This window comes from Festucalex cinctus, chromosome 4, assembly GCF_051991245.1.
Source record: "Festucalex cinctus isolate MCC-2025b chromosome 4, RoL_Fcin_1.0, whole genome shotgun sequence".
In the NCBI taxonomy this organism is placed as follows: Eukaryota; Metazoa; Chordata; class Actinopteri; order Syngnathiformes; family Syngnathidae; genus Festucalex; species Festucalex cinctus.
This window is the reverse complement of record NC_135414.1, coordinates 14,074,589-14,086,084: the sequence shown is the minus strand read 5'-3', so window position 1 is coordinate 14,086,084 and position 11,496 is coordinate 14,074,589. Positions and strand designations below refer to the sequence as shown.

At 38.9% G+C, this 11,496-nt stretch overlaps 1 protein-coding gene across 1 annotated transcript; it reads right to left on the bottom strand.

Moving 5' to 3' along the window:
• Positions 1–587: 587 nt before the first annotated feature.
• Positions 588–11,032, bottom strand: ctdspl2b (CTD (carboxy-terminal domain, RNA polymerase II, polypeptide A) small phosphatase like 2b). The gene is made up of 13 exons (XM_077519079.1): positions 10,802–11,032; positions 8,503–8,693; positions 7,678–7,801; positions 7,416–7,565; positions 5,705–5,947; positions 5,457–5,553; positions 4,362–4,473; positions 4,184–4,270; positions 3,885–3,947; positions 3,718–3,797; positions 3,462–3,588; positions 3,112–3,207; positions 588–3,010 (listed from the first exon to the last, which is right to left on the bottom strand). Exons 2-13 carry the CDS (start codon positions 8,668–8,670, stop codon positions 2,945–2,947), a joined length of 1,413 nt encoding a protein of 470 aa, XP_077375205.1. The 5' UTR covers positions 8,671–8,693; positions 10,802–11,032; the 3' UTR covers positions 588–2,944.
• Positions 11,033–11,496: the final 464 nt, after the last annotated feature.

Here is an 11,496-nt window from a genome sequence, read left to right as displayed (position 1 = left end):
CATGTATGATCAAAAGCTGTGTAATTAAGGACACTGCGGCAAACTGGTTTAAAAATAAATAAAAATAAAAAACAGGTGGGTGCGAAATGAGGACCGTGAAACAGACTGAATGTGGGCAGTTAGACATTATGAAATATTAACTAGTAACGTTGAAGTTGAAGTTGTGCCTTCGGAAACATGAGTCCTGCCCGGTGACTCCAGACTGGCTGCACGACTTAACACGACAGCTGCCTCAAGGAAACCACGATGAGGTACATGTTTCCGCATGTGCCTTCGTCATTAGAACGCACATCATCTACTCTGAAGGGGCCCTCAGGTGAATGCACTCACAAAAAGTTATGGATATGCAGGATGGTAATTCAGGTTAAGAGAGAACAGTCCTGTGTAAAAGTTATTAAATTATTTTAAAATTAGTATTACATTAAAAACTGAAAAGTTGAGCTTGTTTGAGCATTCAAAAGTTCAGAGGTCAACTTATGTTCACAAGTTGGAGTGCATTAAAGTTCATCCTGAAATTTCACCCAAAGGCCAACCATCCCGGAACTTCCTCTCAAAGTCAATGGAAATAAAAACAAAAGCAAGGAAGAGGCTTTTAACTTTAAAACTTTGTTTCAGAAATTCAATGTAACTGTATATACACTTTACAATAGTACATAGCCTAGTGGCTAACAAAGATGTCTTAAAACATTTTAAATACATCTTTTGCACAAATAATTCTTACACATAAAAGAGCATAACAGTTATGAGAATGAAAAGGGGTGGGGAAAAAAAATCAATACAATTACTCTTCAGAAAGACTCTTAGCAGAAAAAGTGCCTCGATTAAAATTTAACTCAGGACTTCTGCCACAAAGCAAACTGTATCCTCTACAATACATGCTAAGTTTTTACAGTTCAGTGACATTATGCTAAACTAAACAAATATTTAAGGAAAAAAAGCACTCCATCTGAAGTTTTTTTTTTTTTATTAATACATTTTTTAAAAGTTTCTGACATGCCTTTTTAAAATCAAAGATACAAAACGTTTCCTTATTTTAAGGATTAAAAAGAAAACACGAGGCTGCATGTATTGTACCGCGCTGTGTACAATATAACCGATAATGCACATAAAAACGAGCTGGATGACACGCATCAAATGCCTCTCCCAGATCCTTCAGAAACAGCTGTGACAGAAGCACTCAAACGCACAACCGTCACACAATCTCTCAGTGAGGCTTGCATACTCAAAGTTGGCAAAGAAAGAATTGGAGGGACCTCTTTTTTTCTTAAACTTTGTTCAAACCTACAATCTCCATCTATTTGTTCTCGACTTTAATTAGGAAAGACACCTACCACCCATGTGCAATTTACATTCAGCGTCACAACACGTGCACTCAACAGTTAGTCAACCTCATTGTGCCCTGTGACAGTTGTACAAGAAACACAAGCCCCATCTAACTCCTGGAGCGCAACCAACATATGACGCAAAAGGCAACAGGGGGCAGGTGCCAAACAGATGGCAACCACCTCAGTTAGCTGCCTGCCTTCAACAGCAGGGATTGTTTGGCCACAGCAAGCAAATCTGACACACTGGACACATATCAATCCAAGTACACAACCCATAGTGCACAAACGTGCAGGAATGAGCGGTGCTGTGCACAACTCTGCGGTCTGATTGTCTTTTTCTATCTAACCATCAAGAGGGAGAACACTGAAGAATGCTACAAGCAGACAAATTATAACACGTGGCACAGTATATGTAACCCAGACCAACACTTTAAAAAAAAAAAAAAAAAAAAAAACACAAAAAAAAAAAAAAAACACAAAAAAAACAACCTAAAACAAAAAATATTGCCCATTTATCAGACTATAGCAAGCCAATGCATATCACCTATGTCGCACATTTGTCCTCACTGGCAAAAACGTTCAGCAGAAACAATGTTCATGTACAGTATGCAAGTGAAGCTGATCAGGAGAAAAGGATGTTGCTGGTGCCATAGGTTGAAGTTGTGACCGGATGTCAGGAGACACAGGCCGCGCTACATTGTCATCATTATGCTAAATATTGATAGCCATCAAATTACACTTTACAACTGAAAGACTGTGATTAAGACAGAACACTAGATTACAAAAGGACAATACTGATTGACAAATCAAATACTGCAACGTTGACACACATCACTTCGAACATGAATGCCCTCAAACCTCACACTATGTCAGATTTACATGTCTTCTTTAGCTAATATTTTAAGAGCTATTGCTGTGTCCACGGTGAAAACAAAGCATTTGATTTCAGCCTCTGAGAACACATTGTGCTCACATTGCTAGAGTTGAGCAGTTAACCGATTAACATTTTCATGCCCCCTTTTCAAAACACTTGAAAGTTAAAACACCTGGAAAACCGCATTTAAAACAAGACATTGGTTTACCAAAACAAAAAACAAACGACCTTGATTCACCTACAGCGGAATGCATCAGATTGAAAAGGCTACAAAGTTTGCCAACCACGAGATTACCGAGTTGGTGTGAATGTGGCAAAGAGTAAACACAAATGGGAAATTGATTTACAGGCCAGTCTTTCCTGTGCAGACTGGAGTGTCGACAGCTTCAGCACCAGGGGTGGGTTTGGGTTCAACGCCTCAGGTTAGCGTTCCTCTTAACAGGAGCTGTTTTGGAGCCACTAAACAAGCACCAGATCCTTGAAATAGTGTGGCGACAAGAGCCCGCTCCACAAATAGAAGGTCCATCAAAAAGTGAACTGACTCAGACTTCCAAGTGTCTCTTTACATGTGTACATTTGAAAAATGTCACCCACTTCTTTAAAAATGTTTTTCTTCTTGAACAGAGTGTTTTTTTTAAGCAACAGTGGGTTTTTAAAAAAACAAAACAAAATGAAGCAACGGTAATGTTTTAAGCGGCTTTTTACACACATGGTCTTCAGTCCTTCCTTGCGAAGAGAGTGGAGTTCAATCAGGAGGCAACATGTCATGAAGACGAAACCTCTCTCGAACATGCGGCCGCACATCTTCATCCTGTTGAATAAGCAGCATCATGAGTCAAGGCAGAATCGACTCGCATCAACTCCAAGTTGAAGCTTGCCGGCAGATTCAACAAGAAAGTGAAGACACCCTACCATCTCAACCAGCTTCTCAAGGAACGGCACCAACTTCAGCAGCTCATTGTCATTCCTGTCCATGAACCAACTCTCGATGGGAATCCCATTGGACAACTGTAAGGGTTAAAAAATAAATAAATAAATAAATAACTAAATAAATAAATAAATGTTTGACATTAAAGAAACTGATGGGAGATCACTATACTATTTGCATTGTGGGAAAGGTTCAAGTGTTCAAAACTTGTCTGATTCTCGTCTGAACCTCCACATGATGGCATAAAAATGGCTAATTTAAAAAAAAAAAAAAAAAAAAAAACACCCCTGCAAATCTGCAAAAACAATCATGACTATTACATTGTTCTGGTCACCTGGTATGCGAAGGCTTGAGGTGAATTGTCAATGATGATGGTCTTTGACAGATCTCTGCCGAGAATGTTGAGATCCTTGATGTAGTTTCCCTGGACACAGACGCAATGTTCCCGAAACAACCTGTGTCTACGGTTACAGTCAGGAATGACAGGAAAGGAGGGATACATTGACAAGGTCAGAAAATCAATTATTCAGAGAACACAACCACACGCCGTCACTGGTAGTACAATCATTCATAACATAGAAACACCATACCTCACTAACTGCTTCTTCGGGTCCAAGATATTGAGCAGTTTGTCCGCATACACCTTTTTCGAGGCTGTAAAAAGAATGATCTAAAAAAGGAGTGGGGGAAGAACACAGCATTCTATCAAATCCAGTTAAGTAAAAGATAAAATAAGTAATAACCAGGCAGCATTTACCTCATAGATTTGTGACATGCGTTCCAAAAACTCTCTAAAAAACGGTCTCAAGCGCACATAGACCTGCATGAGAAATAGTTCAAATTGTCACATGTGCAATGCTGACAACTGACTATACCTTAAATCTTGTGGGTCAGGATTAATCTGCAAGTATAATGCTTTTGTTTGTATTTTTAAGTTCAGTATAGGCTTACACACTCGTGTCTTCCATCTTACATATGAGTGATAAACAAAAAGGTGATCAAAGCCGTTTGTGTGGATTCATCCCCCCCTACAGGCCTAAATAGGGCATCAGTTACCTGGTAAATGACATCTTGAAAGAGGACAGGGAAGGTAAGTGCTGCATCTTCCAGCTCATTTAAACTACAGTGAACCAGTGTTTCATCCTGGAAGACATAAAAAATAAAATAAAATAAAAAATAACAAATCTCCATAAATACATTGTAGACCAACCAAACGTTGCATCCTGTAACTGACCAGATCAAGGACCAGAGAGAATTCAGGTGTGCTACGAGTCTTCAATGGAAGGGCTGGTTTCCGAGTGAGCTGCTCTTCTGTTAATGGAGGGACGTGCTTAATGAAGAAATACCTGAAGGTAAAGACGTGAAATTTGGTTTAGTTGGTTATACGAACTAAACTTCAACCACAGTAATTAGTCTCACTGTGCCATGTTTACATAGAGCCATGCAATCCGATTAGAATGCATCCGAACGGATGGACAAAATGAAAACGGTCCATATAAACACCTCAATTGGAATAAAAAGACTGAATCGGAATGGAATTTCAACCGGCTTAACAGGGGTGAGTTACCCCTTTTGCTTCATGTAAACAGTTTAATCGGAATGGCATCCGGTATGTGCATGCCCCGTCTTGACGTAAATGCATCAATATCATTGTTTCCACCCAGTGAAATGGCGGCATCTGGACAAGAGCTCATCTGCGAAGGGAGAACTTGCAACTTATTAAGAGGTTACTTCAATAAAAGTATTAAAATGATTACAACTACTGCGCTAAATGACGAATGAACTCATTTTGATCAATCACGAGATCGATGTATGCGCGTTTCACCGCTGCCATGGGACTGATGTGATTAACAGAGTGGAACATGTAAACGGCAGATCGGAATGGATCACGTCACATGCAAACAGGTGACCGACCGACTAAAAAAAAAAATAAAAAAAAAAATACAATTGTAGCGGAAACAGTGTGGTCCCACTGCAGACTAAAAAAAGTGCAACTATTGGTTGGAGAGCTAGCTTCTTCACTACTGTCAAGGAGCCATTGCGAAAAGGCAAGCCCTACCCCCTCTGTGCCTTTATACTGATAATTATTTATGCTTGCAAATCTGCACATTCGGTCTGGTTGTGCTGTGTGGTGTGCAGCAGAAATTTTACATCACAGTGTAAACTGGTTTTCTCCTGAGGTATTATAAGTATAATAGATTTTAAAAAGTTCCCTGAAACATTGCACCCTTTTTGTAGAAACTTTAAACCCGATGATTTGTATTGAGAGCCTGTTCAGAGACCGCTGGAGGTCCATTAGCAAATGTTGAGGACTATAACTTTCACTCACGGGTCAAATACTTCCCAGTCTTCATCATAGGATGCTTCTGGTGGTACTGCAGTAGGAGGAGGGTTCATGTATGTCATATCTGGACTGGAGCCTGGAGCTGAGTGAAAATCAAATCATTGATTTGAAAAGAGATATCGGGATACAAAAACAGACACTGACTTGTTCTGGATCTCTCTCTCTCTCTCTGTATAAAACTAATACTCAGGAATTGTATTGATAAACGCATTTTACATTGCTATATGACATACCAGTAAGGGGTGGAAGGTCAGCATCGGTCTCTGCCTGCTCTACTGTGTGGTATCCAACAGGGATGTGAGGAGGTCGCAGAGGTGGCAGCTGAGATACACTTGAGTGGAAGTTGTTGGTGGTACATTGTTCCTGTATAGATGAGGCTGTGCTGGTGGGCGTTTCTACAGTTTGTTCATATTCCAGCTGCTTGACTATTTCCTCAGCTTCCAATGCCTGGTCTGGAGAGTCCGATCCAGATGAGGCTGTGCAGATGGAGGGAAAGCACTTTAATGACCACACAACAATAAATAATAATGAATTGGCAAGTTAATTGCCTCGCATTAACTTTTTTCCCTTCTTCAACACTTGCAGTCTTAACTAATTTGCTCCCAAAAACGTATAAATATGTTATATAAATATCTCAAATATTACCCCAAAGGCATATTCACAATTTTTTATTTTTTTTTGGTAGAGCATACAGAAGGCTTGGAAGCAGCATCTGAACTGAAGACAACGATTGAAGAAATGGTAGTCATTATAAAAACGGCCAGTAGGTGGCAGGAAAGTATAAGAGATCAACCAGGGTCATGTTGCAACAAGCTGTTTTCCCCACAGTTTTAAAAAGATTTGTGATTAATGATGAAACTTAGCTATATTGTAATGCTAAGTGCTGCAAAAACGTAAGCAAATAGAAACATTTTATTTCCTGATGAAAGAGGATATTCTAATCTTTCTTTTGGTATGCTCCATGTTTTATAGCAATAGAACACAATATTCTGTGGGACTTGCAAAATCAGTCAAAATCCAGTAAAAACAGCCGGGAGTGAAGATGGCTGGGAGAGAATGATTTAAGCATACACTACAACACCTTCACAAAATTAAATAAGTCTACATAAGTCACTCGGTTATCCATCCATCCATCCATCCATCCATTTTCTTGACCGCTTATTCCTCACAAGGGTCGCGGGGGCTGCTGGCGCCTATCTCAGCTGGCTCTGGGCAGTAGGCGGGGGACACCCTGGACTGGTTGCCAACCAATCGCAGCACTCGGTTATTAGATTACAACAATAACGCTAACAAATCTGTCAATTTATCACTTCAAGTTTTTATGTTTCATAAAAGAATATGTACACGACTGTCTCAGAAAATTAGAATATTGTGATAAATTCCATTATTTTCTGTAATGCATTTAAATAAGCAAAAATGTCATACATTCTAGAAATATTGCAAGCCTTTTATTGTTTTAATATTGCTGATTATGGGTTACATCTTAAGAAAACTCAAATATCCTATCTTAAAATATTAGAATATTTCCTCAGACAAAGTAAAATAAATAAATAAAGCCATAATCAGCGATATTAAAACAATAAAAGGCTTGCAATATTTCAGTTGATTTGTAATGAATCCAGAATGTATGGCATTTTTGCTTATTTAATTGCATTACAGAAAATAATGGACTTGATCACAATATTCTAATTTTCTGAGACAGTCCTGTAAATATGTGGACTGCACTTCTTTAGAACTGACCTTATCTAGAAATTATAAAATTGAGCACACAAATTCCAGATATATAAATAAATAAAGCCTAACGACTAACCAAAATGATCAAGATTTTTTTTTTCTTCCCTCACAAATTACAGCCTTCGCGATTTGAAAATTTAGTTCTACTACATTGCAAAGTTGATTTGAATTCATTAATTATTAACCCTTATCTATACTACAAACGCCTACCATTTTTGGCAGGTGAGAAGAAGTTGAAAACAGGAGAGAAGATGGTCCCAAGAAGAGTTGTCCTCGGAGGGCTCGCGGGCACTTCAGTCGCCGTTGTCTCCTCCAGACTGCCATTGGGCTTCTCATTACTTCTGTCATGATTGGTCGCCACTACAAAGCAATTAATATGATTCAGACAACCTTTACCGAGTATTTAAGTACTAGTAATTGTAAATAAAAGTTAAAAAAAAAAAATAGTACAACTTTAATTTGTGCCACTCACATCCATTGATGGAGCCTTTTCTACCAACCCTAAGGGCAGTGTTGGTGTCTGGAGTTGAGGTGATCAGGTTGTTGTCCACATCACAGTGGAGACGAGCCTTCTTGGCTGGGCTCTCCTGCTGCACCTTAACACATCGAGTAAGTCAAAATTCACTTTATTTATTACTAGAAAGCACAAAATACATCATTATTAAATAAGTGCATTTGCAATTAGAAAGATTCTACATCTGAATCAGACCCACTTTTTCTTCCATGGTTGGGTTCATTTATCACAGTGAGTAACTTTTCGCATGATCATGTATCAGACTGATAAAATTATTGTACATAGGGAGGCAGTATGTAATTGGGAACTAAACTTGGGCAGAGCTCATGAATTACAAACCACTATAAGGACTTATAATAGAGACATAAATAATTGTGGAAACTTTTAAAAGCAATGTGGTGTTGTTGTCTTGTAACAATCATGAGTATGTCTTTTCCAAGTTTACTACTTACTACTTGTTATTCACCATCAGGTGGACAGCAATTCTCTGAACGAGTACCTAAAAATACAACTTTCTATGATGAGCTGCTGCAATCAAGCATTAATTTCAAGAGAAACATTATCCACTAGGGCTGAATTAGATTATTTTCCATAATCGTTCAGCCCTATTATACACTACAAAGAAATGTTGTGTTTAACCCTTGACAATGAATGCTTCATAAGTTTGACAAAAGGAATAACATTATCCAACACTGTTTAAACTGAATGTAATATTGAAAGTAGAGAATCAGAAGGCTGACACTTGTCATCAAGAATGTGATGTACTGTGTATATCCTATTTACCTTAACAGCATTTCCTCTGATGAACTTTTTGATAGTTGAGAACAAACCCCTCCCTCCACTGGTAGGAGCGTCCTCTTCTACTTCTGAATGCCTTCTCTTGGTCCGTGATGGGTGAGACGGCAGACTGGGTATTGGCTGCTGAGACGCCTTACGCATTCTCAGCCTCATCGTTAGAGCAGTCACATGTAAATCTGTTTCAGGAAGAAAATCCCATCATAAATCAAACAGTAAATAGAAAATGTAAAGATTTATCATTTTAGTTGTGGTTTGTTTTATGTTTTATGGAGCTAGCATTCTACTTTTTCAATGTTCCTGCTATTGTATTAAATTTAATGACAGCATAAACAAACAGTACCTTTAAAGCTATACAAACACTTCTTTGACATTTAGAGGGCGTATCTATGTATACTTTTGTAGGACTGGTTCGCCTTGCTGCAACATCTGGATGTATTCAACATCCCATTTCACTTACATCACGGCAGCCGCAGCTGGCTTAACTTTTTGTGGTACACTAAAAACACACTACACTAGACCTTCCACTGTACACATTCATAAATTTGGTAGGGATTGTAAAGTTACTTTAATTTAAACAGTACTGTACATTGAATTTGTGATTTCAGACTTACAGTATCTGTGAAAGACACTTCTTTTGCACTAAAATTTTAACCTCTAATTTTTAGGCATGGAAAACTCAAGGCGGAGAACACAAATGGTAAGGAAAGCCCAGCCCCTTGTGCTTGCATAACAGCAGCGGACTGAAAATGTGTCTGGACATATCCAGAGAAAGTAGACCTAGAAATTCAAAGAATACAGAAAATACTGTAATTAAACAATGATGCTTCAACTTTTAATTTAAACAAACACTGTCTATCAAACACAATTGATTATTAAGAATCTGCCGATCCCTGTGATTAGTGCCATTTTATTTTTATTTATTTTTTTAAGGTTGGTCAACAAGTTAAAAATGATGCATAAACTGTAATTAAACATTAACTGACAAGTGAAAATAGTCCCAACCATAGCTGTTCTTCAATACTCTGTTTTGATGCACAAAATGAACTTCTACAATCTCCTATTGTTCAATCTACTGCATAAAAAATAGCAATAACATATGCCTGCAGCTCTCAATCTCGGATATCGTGACGTGCACGGATTGTGCACATAGCTGTTGCTGGGGGGCAAGCAAGCGAGCGGGAAATAGGAAAATGCATGCTTCAAACAGAGCTGGCTAACAAACGTTAGCCACGGCAACACCGAGGGAGACGTACAATACAGTCATCTCTCTCTACTCCAATTGTGCATGTATAACGCGTATCTCAAATTTATGCGCAGGAAAACCCACAAAATCCCCTGTATTATTCATTTTCACGCCTTCCCCGATTGTCGTGCAAATCGACCGCAGCTACCTGACAATTTACAGCAAATCAGGTCCATGAAGTGTCATACGCGGCTCCGCGTTCTCAGCGCAACATGTCACGAGCAAAGAGCTGCTCAGTAAAGTTTACATATTTTGACGAGGTACAGTAAGCCTTTGAGCAGACAAGCTAATGTTAACCAGGTATAAACGCTAGCAAATCAATGCGGCATTGCGAGCTCCATGAAATAACACTAATTTTGTCATTTAAACATTCAGAAATCAGTGACAACCATCGTATATACAGTACTTATTTTGTCAAATGCCTAATTTGCAAGTGTCACAATTGTGGTTGAGGCTGTCAACATCTAAACTCATTGCTCCTGGTATGACCAGGTAAATCACACGCTATTATTGTATGTGATTTAATGTTTATCAAACATACAAATGACCGGACGTTTTTTTTTAAATAGACAATTCAACTAGATTTAACTACTGATATTTTAGTGACCTAAAACATGAATGGTTATAATATGCCTGCTAGCTGGCTTTAAAAAAAAAAAGTGGGGGGAAAAAAACAGCGAAGTTAAGTCGTGGAATGCACCTACTCGCTTTCCTCGCAGCAAGTTACAAGACACGATTGCGGATCACGACAACTATTCGCTTTTCCACTTCATCCACAACTTTAAAATGTTACCCACTGGTGGGCAAGTTTTGTCACGGTAGCCAGAAATAAGGTGTATCCATGGAAGGCCGAGGTTAGCTTCCCGAAGCTATGTTGCTTAGCTTAGCACAATTAGCATCGAGCCAGCTTAGCTTCCTTGGGGGGAAAACTGCTTCAGGCTAGCAGATGTGCACAAGGAAAGGAAAATATTTAGCTTGTCGTTAGCCAATATCACATAACACAAGGCAAACGCGAGAAATATGATCATGTCGGCTACTTACTTTACGGCGTCCCTCGGTTGTTCGAAATAGCCGCTCACGACCCAACTTACATCACAACAGAGCCAGTGGTTGTTTTCGTGTTCTCGGGGCTTATTTTTTTGTTATCTACTCAATGGCCGTCTCTGGAATGACACACGGTAACAGGCGCCATTTCCCGCCTCTGCACAGTCTCTGCGAGGTAAATACCCGTATGGACACAGACACGCCCCCTTACCTCAAACACCAGCCAGGCTGCAGTGGAATCAGGAGCAGCGCTTGCATCGTCAAGGTTGCCTCTTTCATCCTTTGATCGTTTCTTGGCGGTTGGCAAACACCTTAATGGCGCATTTAGGTTGCCTATACACTACACACACTTTCATAAAAGAGCAAAAACTTGATTGTGTGAAGACTGCTAAACGTTCCAAAGAATGGATGGAGATTACTTGTTTTTTTTTCAAACAAACTGTCAAAACATGAAAAAAAAAAAAAGCATCAAGTGAATGGATTAAATTGTCAAATCAAAACATAAACATGTTTTGACATTGCCGTAATTTACACAAAACAAGGCACCTCTACCATGGTACCGGTTAAGTTCAACTAGATGTGAAGGAAACCTTAAATCAAGGGAGATCCATGTCAGCATAAGCCTCTGTAATATGTCACCTTTATAATTTAGAGTCTAACGAGCATGAACACTATCATATAGAAAAAAAAAG

What these genes read in the sequence shown, in the direction of transcription:
- ctdspl2b (XM_077519079.1), bottom strand. Translation starts at nt 8,670, where the DNA reads ATGAGGCTGAGAATGCGTAAGGCGTCTCAGCAGCCAATACCCAGTCTG. An exon ending in CCGAAGAAGCAGTTAGTGAG is followed by an intron (nt 3,589 to 3,717) that starts GTATGGTGTTTC and finishes CTGTAACCGTAG; the next exon opens with ACACAGGTTGTTTCGGGAAC. An exon ending in TTGAGAAGCTGGTTGAGATG is followed by an intron (nt 3,011 to 3,111) that starts GTAGGGTGTCTT and finishes CTTATTCAACAG; the next exon opens with GATGAAGATGTGCGGCCGCA.